The 16,640-nt window shown below is 41.2% G+C and overlaps 3 protein-coding genes across 4 annotated transcripts in view; 2 read left to right on the top strand and 1 right to left on the bottom strand.

Annotated features, from left to right (window-relative positions):
* The first annotated feature begins 148 nt into the window (after positions 1-148).
* On the top strand, positions 149-3,511 carry golga7 (golgin A7). Its single transcript, XM_041948976.1, has 6 exons — positions 149-203; positions 736-858; positions 945-1,097; positions 1,215-1,316; positions 1,775-1,833; positions 2,714-3,511. The coding sequence occupies exons 1-5, from the start codon at positions 195-197 to the stop codon at positions 1,820-1,822; spliced, it is 435 nt and encodes a 144-aa protein (XP_041804910.1). The 5' UTR covers positions 149-194; the 3' UTR covers positions 1,823-1,833; positions 2,714-3,511.
* Positions 3,512-3,787: 276 nt separating this feature from the next.
* r3hcc1 (R3H domain and coiled-coil containing 1) lies at positions 3,788-10,316 on the top strand. 2 transcript variants are annotated; one of them, XM_041948955.1, is made up of 9 exons: positions 3,788-3,923; positions 4,261-4,399; positions 5,093-5,230; positions 5,475-6,000; positions 6,240-6,421; positions 6,682-6,752; positions 6,952-7,047; positions 7,238-7,370; positions 9,342-10,316. In XM_041948955.1, exons 2-8 carry the CDS (start codon positions 4,302-4,304, stop codon positions 7,345-7,347), a joined length of 1,221 nt encoding a protein of 406 aa, XP_041804889.1. In that variant the 5' UTR covers positions 3,788-3,923; positions 4,261-4,301; the 3' UTR covers positions 7,348-7,370; positions 9,342-10,316. The 2 variants fall into 2 exon arrangements, with proteins under 2 accessions (XP_041804889.1, XP_041804881.1); XM_041948947.1 differs by having other exon boundaries at positions 9,339-10,316.
* The window catches only part of LOC121614817 (lysyl oxidase homolog 2A-like), a 28,052-nt gene continuing 19,097 nt past the window's right edge, over positions 7,686-16,640 (bottom strand). Inside the window, exons 7-14 of the mRNA XM_041948907.1 lie at positions 16,314-16,465; positions 16,063-16,230; positions 13,020-13,185; positions 12,324-12,564; positions 11,762-11,877; positions 11,411-11,547; positions 10,820-10,931; positions 7,686-8,996 (exon numbers count right to left, since the gene is read on the bottom strand). Of these exons, the coding sequence (XP_041804841.1) occupies positions 8,926-8,996; positions 10,820-10,931; positions 11,411-11,547; positions 11,762-11,877; positions 12,324-12,564; positions 13,020-13,185; positions 16,063-16,230; positions 16,314-16,465 (1,163 nt within the window). The 3' untranslated portion in view covers positions 7,686-8,925. The remainder of the gene's footprint in view (positions 8,997-10,819; positions 10,932-11,410; positions 11,548-11,761; positions 11,878-12,323; positions 12,565-13,019; positions 13,186-16,062; positions 16,231-16,313; positions 16,466-16,640) is intronic.

Raw genomic sequence — 16,640 nt, 5'->3', positions numbered from 1 at the left:
CTGAATGTTTTTGGTTAGCAAATGTTGAAGTTGTGGAAGTACACCGTCTCTGCCTAAATTATATATTATTGCAGTTCACTGACGATACCTCGGTTCAAATGACACTTTTATTCTGAAAACAATAGGCCGGAAGTCGTACTGGGCTGGTGGGACTGGAGTGTAGATGCGCAGCAGTTCCAGGGGAAACGTCCACTATGGCTGAGGTATCTTCAGGGTTTTGGAGGATTTATTTTTCGTTTTAAAGAGTGACGTGTAATTAGTGTTTAAATATTTAACATATTTAGGGTGATTTTTTGATATGAGAAAGGCTAACATCGCTATGTCTTTTGATTGTGTCAGCCAACGTAAGCTAATGTGCTGTTAGCTAACGTGAGCTAACATTATTCAATACAACAAGCGGTCGTATTGTTTTAGATTATTTTACAGTATCTTGTATAATTTCCTACAGTAGCCATCATCAACAGTGTCAGCATCACATGCGGTAATTGTCATAGTTAGAATGATATAATTTAAGAAATTAGACGTGGTAGCTGTTAGCTTGGTAGTAACGTTAACTTAGCTACGTAAGGCTTTAAACTTGGCTAAATAATGTTCGTAGCTGCGTCCTGATTTCCGTCATTGTTCAAATGTAGATGATGTTAGCTTTACAGTAGGTGCTACTGTTCCAACCCTTTAGACAGATACTCTTGATACTCATGAAAGACAGTCGCCTACATTTGGATTATTTTTTTCCAGACCCACAGCTTGCAGGACCTCCAGCAGCCAGCTGTCTCCTCCAAGGTGTTTATTCAGAGAGATTACAGCTCAGGAACCATCTGCAAGTTCCAGACCAAGTTCCCCTCGGAACTTGAGTCAAGGGTATGGACAGTAATGCACGTATGTTACCATTGTTGACTGAATGTTAAAAGATTGTGTATAATGTCTAAACTTTTGTGGGGTTTCAGGTTGATAAGCAGCAGTTTGAGGAGACCATCCAGACTTTAAACAACCTTTATGCAGAGGCAGAGAAACTAGGGGGGAAGTCTTATTTGGAGGGCTGCCTGGCTTGTCTAACTGCCTATACGATCTTCCTCTGTATGGAGACACACTATGAAAAGGTAAAACTGCTTCAGTGTTATGCTGTATATCATCAGCTCATATTTTTGTCTTGGTGGGCTGGACAGATCTACATATCATAGTGTATCTTAAATGCGTGTCTGCCTCTCTGTGTTCAGGTGTTAAAGAAGATCGCCAGGTACATTAAGGACCAGAATGAGAAGATATATGCTCCCAGGGGCTTGCTGTTGACTGACCCCATAGAGCGAGGCCTCAGAGTCGTATCCTTCACTTGGCTAATGTCTCACGAATTGCATTATCACTGGGCCTAACTAATTGCAATGGAGCCAATACAGTACTGGGTTTTTTGTTTGTTTTTACATAACAGCACATTACCACGTCCACATTGTGATACAATGAGGCTGATAAAGCTATCTTTTTTTTTTTTTTTTTTTGGATGTATGGTAGTAGACAGTGGGGTAGAACAGGAGATTTCGGTGATGTTGTCTGGCCCACTGATAAATATCTCCATCTTAGTTCTGGATGTGCACAATTTTGCACACCACCTCCAAACAAATTACTTTCCACACAATATTATTATTAGTGTTGCTATGTGATTTTGGTAGTATACTTTAACATAGCTGGTGTAACCTTGTGTATGAAGGAGAAGTAAATTGTTAATTATATCAGAAAATGTGCATACAGCATTGTGTATTTCCCTTAACTTGCTATCTCCTAGGTTGAAATTACAATTTTTGAAGACAGAAGCATTGGCTCTGGAAGATAAAGAACTTTGGGGTATGGGGTCCTTCTGATGTCTTTTAAATGAAGTCAGGTCCACTGGAAACATTGAGAGCTCAATTTTGACATTTTTTCAACTGAAGAAATCAGACTTTTATAAAGGAAATTTCCCAAAACATCAGGCATGAAGTAGGCCTGTCACAGTTATTACATAATCACCTGATCGCAATTATGTGAGCTGACTGTGATCAATTTGCATGATCATTGGAATCATTTCCATTCACCTGTATTAAAACAACACAAATGCCATATTTCCTTGTTGGTTTCTGCCATTTGAGGTTTGACTGGTGCGCCCCCCCCCCCCCCTTCTGCTAAGGTTTAATGGTATCTGAGTGGAGACTTCTTGCCACCAACTGTTTATCTCAAAGTGCTTAATTTCAAATATTCTAACATCTCTTTTCCCAATTTTCTGTAAAAAATTGGGGAATATTTGAGCTACATATGGATGGAAACCTGGCAACTGTTAGTGATGTTGCAACAAAGAGAAAGAGAATTAGTTGTGTGTCCATCAGCTGGATGAGGCAAATAAACTCACTACCTGAGCACAAGATTCCAAAGTCAGGATAAAAACATGGGAAAGAAGCACTTGTTAGGTTCTTGTTTCAGCTCATATGAGACCAATTTTTTTGCTTTATAGTAGCATAAAATTAACACAAATCGTTAATCACAATGACCTGCATTACAGTTAATTATCAGCTAATGATTGTGACAGCCTTAACATAAAGCTCCTTTTTCAGCTGCTCTCAAGTTGACCACTCCATCATGTCATAATGAATCCTAATCATTTGCAAAACAGAAATATGTCACAACATTGGATTTTCATTGTCTCTACTCATTGCTCTTTTTTAATGTTATTTCTTTCTGCCTCTTCATATAGGCTGATGACTCTGACCAGATAGTCTTCATCTCTCTCTGGCGGCACATATTCAGACATCTGCTTCACCTGAATGGATGTATATAATTTTGATCTGATCCTTTTCTCTGTTATTTATAAGTTCTCTACTGTATGCCTGTCCTTATATGTTTGTAAATGTGTTTTCATGTCTTTTTATACATGCACCAATGTACAAGTCATGCCCTAGTTGATCAAGGCCTGTTTTAATGAATAGTGCCATTGTGGTAAATGCAACTTTCTGACCATGGTAAATATAAGTGATTTGACTTGTGTATTGTTTTGCAAATAATATAAAGTCAAATGATGTTTAGTTGCCAAGAACTGTTAGAGGAGTAGTTTGGGATGGTGTAGATTGTAGCGTTTGTTTAGGCAAGTGTCTTCTTATCTCTGCATAAGTGGCTTTTGAGGGAGAAACCCATGTCGTGTCAAACATACATTAGAAGTACTTACCTAGAGTATTTTGTGACTTCAAAGATGAAGCATGTTTACTGTCATCACACAAAAAAGTGTCATCTAGTTAATTCTGAGTAATGTCTGCCCCTGCTATGTCAGAGTACAACTGCACTTAATTTCTCAAAGCATACTGAACAGTTCTCTTACCTGTTTTTCACTAACTTTATTGCGAATGTCATCCCCCTTTTCATTGTCACCAAACACCACAGAAACCTTAAACACTCTGAACTCCACAGATGATTGCTCTAGTTGGTGTTTGATACAACTGGTGTACTTTTCTTAAAAATATTGTTCTGTTTTATCTAAATAAATAGCATTTTCTTGAAATTTGTAGAGCTCCTTGTGTTTGACCTGACTGCAGATATCAGAATGCATAAGCCTGACTGCACAGTGGTATTACATCTCGGAAAGGGGTTCGGTATTTGGTTTTTGAATAATTAGTACCACATTAACATACAAACTATAGTAAGATTTTTCGCAATCTGTGGAGTGTGGACCTCTGATATCCGTTATTTCAAGTTAGATTTGGAGGAACACCGCTTTTACACTGAAGAAATCAGACCGGATATCGTTCTGCTTTGGCCAAAAACAGAAAACATCTGCTTCCGGAAGCTAAAAACGATAGCTAGCTACTGAAGCACGGTACCTTGGTATTTTAATGATAGTCGCCTGCGCTCCTATGGGAACAACATCTCACTTAAACAACCCCACCTCAAAGTAGTACACTTTAACCATAACGGTAAGCTCGCTTGAAATAGCCACTAATGTTACTAGAAGGTTTAGCTAACGTCTGATGGAATGACACCTCACGTGCCTTAACGTTAACCAAAGTCGGCTAGCTTTGTTTTGAGTTCATGTATAGTTTAGGAAATTAAAATACACCAAAACCAGCTAGCTCTGTGCTCCGCTTAGCTTTAACTGACGTAGGTATCATTATTCTGGCTAACATTCCAATCTTTGGTCGCTAGCTAGCGTTACTAGTCCAAGTCAATATGTCTCTGGCTTGTGAGAGATTGATTTTACCATTATAGCTACCGTAAGTTATTAATAAATTAACTCCTCCACACTGTCCGCAGGAGCCGTCCTTCTCTGTCCACCCTGGCGTTTCCTTGTTTCGATGGCATTTAATGATTATCTCCCAAAGCAAGAATGTAAATTCATGCACCAAGTCAAAGAAGAGTTGGAAACATACCTGCAGAAGAGCTACCGCAAGAGGTAAGGTTATGGCTGTTAGGAAATGTTACAATGGAACTGGCTAGTTGAACATTTGACCCATTTACCGGTCAGACAAAATCTGTTTTATTCTACTGAACCCAGGAGTCCATTGTACACTTTCTCATCATCCTCCTTAAGATGTGCAATCTCACAGATTCCTTGGAATTTAGTTAGTCTGACCTTTGCAGCTCATGAGCAAACAGATGGCACAGAAACTGAAGATGAAAAGATTCTCTTATATCAGAATGAAGCATGTTATCCTCTGAAGGACAGAAAAAACATTGTGCAGTCAAGTGTCACGTCAGTGCCTCACTTGCTGCTCCTTCTTGGCACAAATTGCCACCATGACTATCTGTAAACTGTTCAAACTGTCTGTATTTGTAAAGTTCATTGTTGAGATGACCTTTTGTTAAAGTCGGCGCGAAAAAAAAGGAGTCTTGTCAGCTCCACACACCGTATTGGGTCTGTGAGTGTGCACTGTGCCTCCTGCACAGTGAGAAATACTCCTGGTAGCGGTGTGAAAAGTCCTACAATGTTTTACTGAACGAACAAAGGCAAGGTCACCTTTGATTGTCCAATAGCTCACAGATGACACAAGAAAAGTGGGAAATAAATCCACTGGTGTTGTTCCCCAGATGTTCTTGAGAGTTCATGATGTCTATCTGTTTTCATGTCCTCTGTGTCTCTGTCCAGTGTGCTCCTGTTCCCCCCTCTACCCAGCAGACTGCGATACCTGATCCACAATCACATAGAGGACCAGCCAGAGCTCACCACCTTCTCAGTAGGGGACAGCTGGTGCCGGAGGGTGGTGGTCTGCCATTCTGAGCTCAGGTACTGAATGTAGACTAATCATATGCACAAGTAGTGTCAACTTCAAGGTTAATACAAATGTGAGAAACATACCATTTATAAGTTTGTGACTGTGTTTTTGCTAAGACTTGTGAATGTTACATTTTAGAGCTTGTACCTAGAATATTAACAGATCTTAATGGCTGTTTTTGCTTTCTTAAATCCCTCATTGTTGTGCTTAGTTACAGTAGTAACTTTTTACATTTACATTTTTGTTTTCCTGTAGGGGTGATGTAGAGGAAGACACTGACTTGGAGAGCAACAATGGCTTGTGTGAAGAGCCGCTAAAATGTAGAAGTAGGGAGGAGATGGAGTATAATGTGAAGCCCAAAGCTTCTATCATGTCACGAAGCCGAGGACCTAAGAGGCCGGACAAACCCCTTTATATGCCACGAGCTGCTCGGGAGAGACTGTCCTTACAAAACTCAGAGGGACTCTCAGGAGACCAAGAGTTGCCCAGTCCAGCATCAAGTAGCTATAGTTGCATCAGCAGTTCATCTGACTCTTGTCCCTGTCCTGAAACTACAGAAAACACAAAGTCCTCGTCCACACCCAGACAGGAATGTCCCCCCAGTGTAACAGACTGTATCGCCAACGAGGTTGCTGACAGTCCTCAGGTGCAGACGCTGCACGAAGCTGAGCCACTAGTCTGGGACCAGAGTTTGTCCTCCTTCACTGACATGACTCTGGAGGAGGATGAGGAGGACAAGGAAGACCTTTCCAGTGTACCCTGCCATGATGTAACTGAAGAGGTAAGCCTGCTTGGATTTCATGGTGTAATTGTTTTTCTGTTATGTTTATTTTTCCACTGATTATTATATGTCTCACTGATATACATATATTTATAGAAATCCTGTCTCTCATCATTGGAGTATTTTCCTCTGCGCTTAATGTTTTTTGAATGAATCTTTATATTACATCACCTCAGTCATATCAAGGCCACATTAGCTCCATAAATTGTAACCAGTTATTTTGGTGTCTGTCCAATCAGATCAAGGCACACCTGAAAGAGGCAGTGACTGTTTCCATCAAGCACGTTAACAATGACTACTCCGTGTATGTGAATGTGTGCATCAATATCAACCCAGATGAGTTTCGCCACGTGATCGAGATCTATGACTTCCCAGCTTTATTCAAAACAGATGACCTCCTGGATGCTTTCACAGAGTACAGGTGCGAGCACAGAGTTTAGCTCTTAAACCTCGCTACACATCTGTCAGTTTGTCAGATTGTCTATTTTAGTTCTCTTGGTTTAAGTTTATTCATTCTTTACATTTTTGAAATGTGTGGTTTAGATATTTTCTTTGTTCTACATCATCAAATCTGACACTTAAAGAAAAAACATCCTGCATATCCGGTCTTAGCAAATTAAGATGACCTCAAACAACTGATCAGGCTACCAAGTTCATACAGTGCTTTCTTGTCTGTCTCAGTGATGGTGGAATGAAGATCAAGTGGGTAGACAACACACATGCCCTGGGAGTTTTCTCCAGCGAGTCGGCAGGTAAAGGTCTTTGCTGCAGTCCAGGTCACTCCAGTTCTAATCCAGGAGCATTAACATTACATACCTGTCTTTGATGGTGGGGGAAACTGGAGGAAACCCAAGCAAACACGGGGAGAACATGCACACAATAAGGCCTGAGGTTGAAAGGTGAATGAAAAAAGCTAAAAAATGTACTAACATATAGCAATATCATATACAGCGATCCATGCCCTTTCCATCTGTCATCCACTGGTGAAGGCAAGAGCACTGGCTGAAGGGAGCAAAAAAGCCAAGGCCAAGGCCATAAAATGGGCAGGTAGGTGATTCATTAAGCTTATTTGAGCCCAGGAGCTACTTTAAAGACTATGCTTTTTAATGGATAACATCGGAATTCTGTAAAGATTTTTGAGCCCTTCTGCGGCATCAAGAATGTTGTCTGGAAGTTCATTTTTTGTTTTAATGCTGGATAATGTGGATCATATTGTTGTGTCTGTGCTGTGTTCCAGAGTTTATCCAGCCGGTGAAGGAACGTCCTCGGACAGACTGTGCCGTGGCACAGCGGATGGTGACCAGAGCCTTGGGGCTGCGGGGACGAGGCAGAGTGCAGCGATATTGAAGGGAATTGCTATGTCAATGCAGGTGAGCAGACTAACACGAGTTGCAAATAAAGCTCTAGGCATTTTTTGTGACCTGTAAGTTAGCCTGTCTTCCACTGTTACTATGATTTTCTTGGCGAATTTACTTGAGTAACACTGCTGTTACAGTATGTCCAACTATAAGTACCGTAGTGACCAGAACACTGAACTTGGGATAACCCAGGTAAAACCATTAACTGTAGAATATACAGTACTTTTATAACATGTGACTGCTATGTGTCTCTTCACTTTTATCCTGGGTTCATTTGAAAAGGATTTCTATAAAATGAAACATAAAGATTAATCATATAAATTGGGATCTGCTTTGACCATTTTTTATTTAAAAAAATGTCATTTCCACATTCACCCATGCATACAAATTAAAAACAGTCAGGCAGCAAGCAACAAGTATCCTTTTAAAATGAAGGATCCTTCAATTTGTTACATTAAAAAAACAAATGTACAAAACATTGAGGAGGCATTTTCACATACATTTGTGGATTTTTACAGTACATCCACAATGTAATCATAGTCCCTGACAGTAATCATGTAACAAAACTCAGACACAGAGAAAGAAGCTGAGTGGATGCACAGATCATGAAGATGAAAATGTGTGTCTACTGTAGCAAGCAAGAAAAAAAATTAATAAATAAGACATTTTCAAATGTGAGCTCAAGTATGTGGGACATAAAATCCTGGAAGAAAAAAAGCACTTTCCCACTCAGCTTAATTCTGAAAGTCTGTACTAGGAAACAAATCCAAGCAACTGTTGCCATAGATGAATTCAGCACTGAAGGGGCCCTGACAGGCAACATAAAAATAAATCCAACTTGTAGTAGCCTATTTTACATTTTTGTTTACAAGTTGTCATCCTTTGAAAGTTAAAAACAGGAGTTATTAGTTTCGTCAGTTGTGTTGTTGCCATATATTGTGGCATGTTGCTCTACAGTAATTCTAATAATATACTGTATTTGTTTACAGTTTCTAGTTAAAGCCTTTAACTGTCCAATACTGTGGAAGCAAATGTGACTCAAACACCTCCCTTTCAATTCAACAATTTTGAAGGAAAACATACAGTGCAAGATTCAGTTGTAGCACCAGATTTAGCAGTAGACCATTTTTATCCATTCCAAGCAAACTCAACAAAAGGGTCAAGGTCTGATCGAATGGTTTTTGGTTTGAGGCTTTTTTCAAACTCCTGAAACTTTGGCTAAGAAGACATACAGTTGATTTAATAAGTTATTTGGCTGCAACCCTCCCTGACATCTCTCCAAGTAAGCACCAGGTCAAAAACCTACAATTCACTGCTGAAGGCACTGAGACACTAAGACATAAGAACACTTTTGTAAGGCTGAATGTGGCTAATATACTTAAGAAGCAAGCAGTTCATTTTTTCCATTGAATTATTGTCCATCGTACCAGTTGAGCCCTAAACCCAAAAACAATCCAGCACTGCTCCAAGGAAGCAGAGTAGTGCAGCTCCCTCTAGTGGTTGTCAAATAATATGCATTAACATGCACTTCCCTCATGTCTGTCCAGCTGCGTTGTCCATCTTTGGTCTACCTGTGGGAAAGCTGATTGGTCAGCAATCCAGGGAACGTTTCCTCTGTTTCTGAACCCTGTGAGCCACCTGTCAAGTCAGACAGGGAAAGAAGGAGGAAGAAGAATGATGAAGACATGAGCAATTCTATGTAACATAATAGTCAAATGCTGAGGCCTCTGTTCAAACAGATGTAAACTTAAGGTGGTACCAGTGATGAAATTACACCAGCCAAACAAACGGTTCTGACTGTTACTTCCCCCGATGTGATGAGGAGATGATTAATGTCACAACGCGGAAAAAAAAATTTGATTTATTGACCGTGAAGTGCAGTGTTCTCAAAATGAGACAAACGTTTTTTTAAAAGGTTTACCACGCTGTTGTGATATGATACTGTTCACAATATCTTGTAACAGTCTCTATTTTCTCCAGCAGAGGTCTGCCTCCATTCACCGGACCTCTGAAGAGGCTCCACAGTGGCTCCACACAGCTAGCTGGTCATTAAGAGGATGACTGCCGTCCAGCTTCACTGGTCAGTGCAGCAGGTTTGCATGGTGAAGGAGGAGACGGCCAAGAATTGACCACCACACATCAACAACATCCACCCTGCTGAAGTGTCCTTGAGCAAGACACTGAATCACCACCAGCCTCAAAGCTGCTGTTCTGTTGCTGAACCAAGCCCATTTGGACATTATTGCTGTATGAATGAGTCCGAGGCAGACATTGATTTCAGATGGAAAAGGCAGCTGGAGAAAAAAGGGGACGCTCTTAGCTTGTTTTGATTCGATTGCCTGTTGCCTTGAAACTTAAGTGCGTTTCAAGGGTGTTTAATTTCCAGGCAGGGAAATTAGGTTTCCTTCTCGTGAGGTGGTGAGGATGCAGGATTGGTTGCATAAGTCTACGTAAGTAGTAAGTCTTCTCTAACTTCGTGTCTAATCCCTCCACAGTTTATTTCTCAGGATTTGGTTAAATAAATGTATGACATTGTGCATTGTAGTCATAGCCAGATTTTTATATGGCATGCACAACTTTAAGTGACAAATGTAATGTAGATCCATTAACAGAATAAGATCTGTTAAAGATACAGTATAACACTAAATATTGTTTTGAAAAGTCAGCATTTTAATTGAGAGATACAGTTGTACAGAAACACATAAATAACAGCAATGTTAAACTTCAAGTAATTTCTCACTCCACCTTACAGAAAGTTGGAAGAAACTAGATTTCAGAAGTTTTTGTTCAAGCAGAGTTTGTGCTTCGGTCACTTCCTCTCTACTGGTTACTGTACTGTTATTTTTATGCCATTCTGTCATTGACATGAAACCAAGCTTACCTCTGTAAAGGGGTTGTGTCCAAAATGCCGCTAATATCATTGTTTAAGTTTGTATTTAGTAAAATAAGATGTTGAGTATTTTATTTTTTGTCATGTTGCCCTGTGATATGTCTTTATGCATAACCTGTGTTGGTTAACTGTAGAACTGAACTGCATCCATTGAGTAAGTTCAGGGAAAAGAAGACTGGATTGTAGCATGAAAACATGAAAACTGTACTTTTAACTTGATCAGAGAAATGTAATCATAACAATGTTTAGCTGAGAAGTAGTTATGAGTCCATTCATCTGATCAAGTTTAAAAAGTGAAAGTGAAAGTACAGTGTGCAGGAAGGCAGAAACAAAAAGTCACCATATTTAAAGTTTGATACACGTTCTTTGCAGTTACATAAGTTCCAAACCCTTTGCTAAACTGCAAAATGCTTTCATTTCAATTTAAGGGGAATTTGGCTTTCATGAACAACAGAAATTGGCTATAATGCAGCCTCATGTTCCACTGAACCTGACACTTTACAATTATAGTTAATATAATTTTAACCCTAATGCAGTGGAGATTACGATCCTTATAAGGTAGCAGACTCACCTATATGACAGTTGTATGTCCACATCCGATGTCCATCGTAGCGGGAGCGACACTTCATAATATTGTTGGTGTAATCTGATTCTGCAACCTCATAGTTAGGGTTTATTACAACCTGGGAGAGCAAAAAAACAAAAAAAAAAAAACAAAACAGGTTTGTTAGATGCCTGAAAGCAACGTTCCCTTTCATTTATACATGTCATTTTTGAAATGTTACTAAGGACAGAATACAGATGTGATGGGCAGCAGGGTGACTGAACAGAGGGGCTGTCTCAAAAAGAAAATGTTAAGAGTTTATTTACTGCTACTGATTTAGAAAGATAATTTTCTAGTGGAGATGTCAGTTTGACTCACAAGAGTTTGTAAATTTAGTCTGATCGGCAGCCAGAGTGTCCTTCAGAAACTCTGCTCGCTTGTCTAAGTCTGCATAAGAGCATACTTAGGCTGAATGCCAAACACAAACAGATGCAGAGACGTGGAAAGTCTTGCTATCTGTTTGGTCTGTAAGTTTGCACTGACTGGAGATGAGGCAATCTTTCCAGCAGCAGATGTGCTGTATCTATTATTGCTGGACTGGCAGACCAAACATTTTACCTGAAAGATGTAGTCGCCGGGCTTCAAGTCTGTGATGTCGATCCACTGACAGTCAATGTCGTGTCTGTAGGTATCCGAGCAGCCAACTGTGATGCCCTGAGCCCCGAAGTTTGCACATTCATACCTCTTCTGGATACCTGTCAGCATTCAGAGCCGTTTAAGTTTTGGTATTGAGCCATTCAGGCCTGGCTTTATTTAGATATTTTCATTTAATGTAACATTCAGCAACATAGTTTCGATTATGATTTTAATGTGTCTATACTGTATTCTCTCCTTATGAAACCTGAGTTGTGTAATTGTACACAAAGCCGCAGTATGTCACGAAAAGGGAAGGAAGGAAGCTGTATTTACCCTCCTCACAATGAGTGTCCTCCAGACAGAAGCTGGCTTTATGTCCCTCTGCCACTTTAGTACCGTTAAGACTCAGCAAATCATAGTGGGTGAAAACCTCCATACTGTGGTAATGTCTGGATTGGGCAAGGAAAAACACAATGTTCAAACATCCTACATATATATATACCTATATTTAGCAACTGCAAAATAACATGCTTTTAACTGTGGCCCACTTCAAACAGCATTTACAGCAGGACCACAGGGCAGAAGTCACATTGCCAGTGGGATGTAGGAATTTTCAGGACACAGATGGTAATTATTTCAATGTAAAAAAAAACAACAAAAAAACATTTTCCGAAAAACTGCCTTTAAGCTTCATCCCATATGATCTGATTCAGTTTCACACAAAGTATTCAATATTTTGTCTTTTTCTCAGACTTTTGCTAAGGATTCATTACACTTTGACACGTAGCATTAGCATTAACAGCATTTACACCTGTGTAATCATTTGACAGTAACATCAGGTTTTACGCAGTCACTGTTATAAAGGCAGCAGCAAACTACAAACTGGAAGCCTCACCTGTGACACTCGTGCCAGATCCAGGAGTGGTGTGCTGCCCGCGGCCTGAAGTCTGACTGGCCGTTGTTGTGGATCTGGGAGGAGAAGCGGAGAAGGCGGCGGTAGGAGGTGGGGTCGGCTTTGTCGGCACTGCTGGACAAACAGTGCTCCTCCTGGGCACACTGCAGCACGTACATGGGTCTGTCCTCCAGGTAGGTGGTCTGCTCCACAACCTGGGCATTGAGGACCAGGTCTGGGGCCGCTGGGAGGGAGAGAGCGGTATTGGGTGGTCAGGAACCACGTGCATCAACAGACACTCAAAAGTCCCAGATTAGCTATATAGAATCCGCCTCCGATAAAATGTTTAAAAGAAATATTCCTTACGACCAGTTTTCCAAACTTTATATCCTACAGTGATAATGCAGTATTTTCCACATTCATTTCAACGTTTTTTTTTTTCTATTTCACAAGCATTTTTCACAGCAGAGATTCTGACCCTGTCATAGTGGGAAATAAAAAACATTTATGATGCCACAGTTCTATTAAAGTGTCCCAGTAAGCCCTGACAGTGTGACGTAATATTCACTGTACCATCCCTGAATCTGAAGCAGCTACATGGAATTCAGCCATCATTAATTTTTATCATTTACACGCGCTTTTCATATTGTGATATGTCCTTCTGAACGTACACAATATTTGTCTATTACAGTTTCTTACTCTGAGTACAAGAGACCCCAGCAGCGAAGCGTCCGCCTCCTTTGGGACAGTGAATGTGTTTCCCGTGATGTAGACACTGATCCAGAGTCAGCTCAGTCCCTGAACATCTCACTCCACTCATCATGACCGCGTCAGCTGAGGCGTCTCCTTGCCAGTAGTGTGTTTCCTGATAAGAGAAGCACAGAAAACAGGCATCACTCAGCTGAGGGCCATGCAAGCTGCCTCTCGGTTTGGACACACCTGTAATACAAAACAAAAGTGCTGCTGAAATAACTCAAAATGTACAGTAAATTAAAAAACAAAACAAGGTTTGGGGCAAGTCACAAGTCTGTATAAGCCAATTCAGGACGCTGAACACACACTTTCAAGTATTTTTAAATTACTGAGACAAAGTCCAGTCAGCGTATAGACCTAATACTTAAATATTCAATGTGTGTGGGCATGCGAGGCCCGTCTGTCACTGCCTTATTATTATTTTCAGGATATATCAGACTTTAAAGTTGCTTTCAGGTCTGAAGACAAGTCAAGTCTAAAGTGAGTCACATCCAAGTCCAGGCTGTTAAATTAGAAGATGAGTTAGCACAAAAGCTGGTAACAAGCAGACACAGCTAGCCTGGCTCTGTCTAACGTAACAACATCATACCGACACCAATAAAGCTTGCTAATTAAAATATCTCGTACAGTTAATCAGTGCAAAAATTAACATGTCGCTCTAGTTTGTGCCTCTCATGTACCATAGGAGACTTTGTTACCTTCTGACAGAGCTAGGCTACCTATTTCCCTCTGCTTCCAGTCTTTGCGCTAAGCTATGCTAACTGGCTGCTGGCTGTAGCCTCATATTTGTTTGAACAGACATTTGTACAGACATGACAAGTCTTATTGGTCTTCTTATCTGACTCGCTGCCACAGAGTGTACTTTCCAAACTGTCAAACGATTCCTTTAAATCTGACTTAATCCCAAATCTCAAGCGCACAGTTTTGCTGCATAGGCCCATGCATTCATGCTCGAGTTAGCTGGACTCAAACGGATGAAGATCATGTTGCTGAAGCTGTTTTGGAAATTTGTGTGGGAACGTTTGAAGCAGAAACATTATCTTAATTTCCCTCCTGTATTTAATTTGCAGACATGTTATCCCAGTTTTTCCACAAGGCAAATCTAATCAAAGAGTCTATTACACATCACACACACAGCAAGGGGTGCTCTGTTGTCCTCACAGTCCTGACTCAGCCTTATTACGGCATTTCAGAGACCACAAGGACACGACCTGTTAAAAAAAAAAAAAGCCTCAAATTTTCTGTCACCTTCCAAGGAAGTGGAGGATTCGTGAGAAAGAAATTGAGCTGAGGGATATGGATGTGGGAGTGCTTGCTGGTGGGTTGAGGTAACAGACATACAGCAGTATAGTTTCAGCTCTGTGTCATTTGTTCCATCGGGTGGTGGGGGTTTGCCTGCAGAAGTATTTAAAAGTCAGACAGTAAAGAGTCTCCAGAGGGCTGAGCCCCTTCTCTGCTGTCAGAACAAAGAGCATTATGACTCCTACACCCACCGTTAGCATGAGAACTCTTACTGTATGTAATGGTAACTTACAGCATGCAGTGACAAAGAGACATGCCATTATGATACCTTGACCTGATTATTTGCTTTGGCACAGGATCAAGTGAAATATGTTCTTGTGATCACAAGGAGACACTTTATTTCAGCAAAGCACAGTGTTACGCTGGACTTGACTACAGGGCGAGGGCTCGAGCAGTGACCACAGACAGATGAGGACATGTTTACTTGTCGTTCCATTAGAAGTGCCGTGCACATAATTGTCCCAAACACACTGCAGCGAGATAAACAGCCTCCAACAGATCCTGTCCAAGTTCCCATAATAAAACCCTCGCTGTTATCAACGTGCGTCCCCATGATTCACGCATACTTTCCAGACCCATATCATCTTAAACCACAAACACCACAGCTAAAAAGAGAATTATATAAAGAACACGAGGGGGGTCTTTAATTCAGCAGCCTCTCACCTCGTGATATGGAGAGAGCACTGGGCTCTCCTTTAAAAAGCAACAGGACTGTGACGCTGCCAAGCTGTGCCACGGGCTTCAGTGGTGGAAAGCTCCACTAAACTTCAAACAGCAAACGAAGGCTTTCCCCATCACTCCCGCTGAGGAGTTTAAAGCTCATCTGTGTCACAGGTTTACCATCGCGGACCTGCACTCTGCACTGACTGTGTTTTTGATGTTTCTAACACAGTGACATCCTTTGCCCTCTGGGATCAATAAAACTCAAGCTTGTTAGAGCGATAGTTAACGGTATCCACTGACACACACACACACACACACACACACTCACACACACACACACACACACACACACACACACACACACACACACACACACACACACACACACACACACACACACACACACAGACATTAAAATGGAAAGTACTGCCAGAGTGGTTTCATTCCTGTTACACATGGCTGTATCGTTCATCTTATTCCCGCACTCTCAAATTGAATAAGGAATATAACAACACAGGTTTACTAAGTGAGTAATGATGGCGCTGTAATGTGAGGAAAAGGAAAGGTAAGCAGAGGGGTGATCTGGCCTGACGTGCAGACAGACCTCACTCTACACTCCGGAAACAGACACCTGCCCCTACACAGTATGTGTGTGTATATTTATTTGGTGGTTAAGGTAAATAATTATATTTATATTATATTTTTGTTGTTGTGTAAGTGCAAAATTGAAATGAAGAGTAACTATCTAGCTTGCAGTCTGTCCTGCTGTTGTTTTTTACAGTTTTCCTTCTATCCTTCTATCTATCCTTCGAAGCAAACTATAAATTTTCAACACTTCAAAGTGTGAGTGAGGTACCCTCCCAAGCACATCAAATCAACTGGAATGAATTGGTCCAGTTTGGAGTGCCACTGCTGTGCCAGAGCCCAAACTAAACCCCAGACCATCTCCTTTGTGCTGACAGCCTGCGCAGTAAAGATACGCTCATCTTAAACATGATTTGTTGCAGGCAGATGTGGACCTTACCTGGAACGCGTGACTGGCAAAGCCCAAGCCAAGCTGTCTGCACACCACCATGGCCTCCATGGTCCCCCAGCTGTCACTGCACACCGTGCCCCACACCAGAGAGCCGTTCCTCTCTGCCAGCACCTCCACGCGGCCCTCGTAGGGATTCCGGCCGCCATTTAACCGAAGCTGGAGGACAGAGATAGACAGGTGTGTCCTCTGGTTCTACACAAATCTTTATTTTTTTGTGTACTGTAGAAAGAGGTACTCACTCTGTTGTTGAAGCCCATGGCGGGAACGTGACACCTGACTGCTGCGTCTTCCTCATGGCTGCAGCCAAGAGCGTCACGGTTGAAGTAGCACTCAGTCAGGGACTTTTCAAACCCGGAGCACTCCACCTCGTTCATGTGGACCGGCCCGATCCCTAGAGGGAAACACACCACACACAGCAATAATGTGTCATTTAGCCAATGAGGCAGATCTTTCAGAATTTATTGCATGTACCATGTGCGATATTTTAAATCCTGCAAATTTGCCTTGATTTACTGATCATCCCATGACCTCATGTCTGTTTTCTTTTTTCTCAGAAATGAAATTTT

Source organism: Chelmon rostratus, chromosome 2 (assembly GCF_017976325.1).
Source record: "Chelmon rostratus isolate fCheRos1 chromosome 2, fCheRos1.pri, whole genome shotgun sequence".
NCBI classification, from domain to species: domain Eukaryota; kingdom Metazoa; phylum Chordata; class Actinopteri; order Chaetodontiformes; family Chaetodontidae; genus Chelmon; species Chelmon rostratus.
This window is presented reverse-complemented; position numbering and strand designations above follow the sequence as displayed.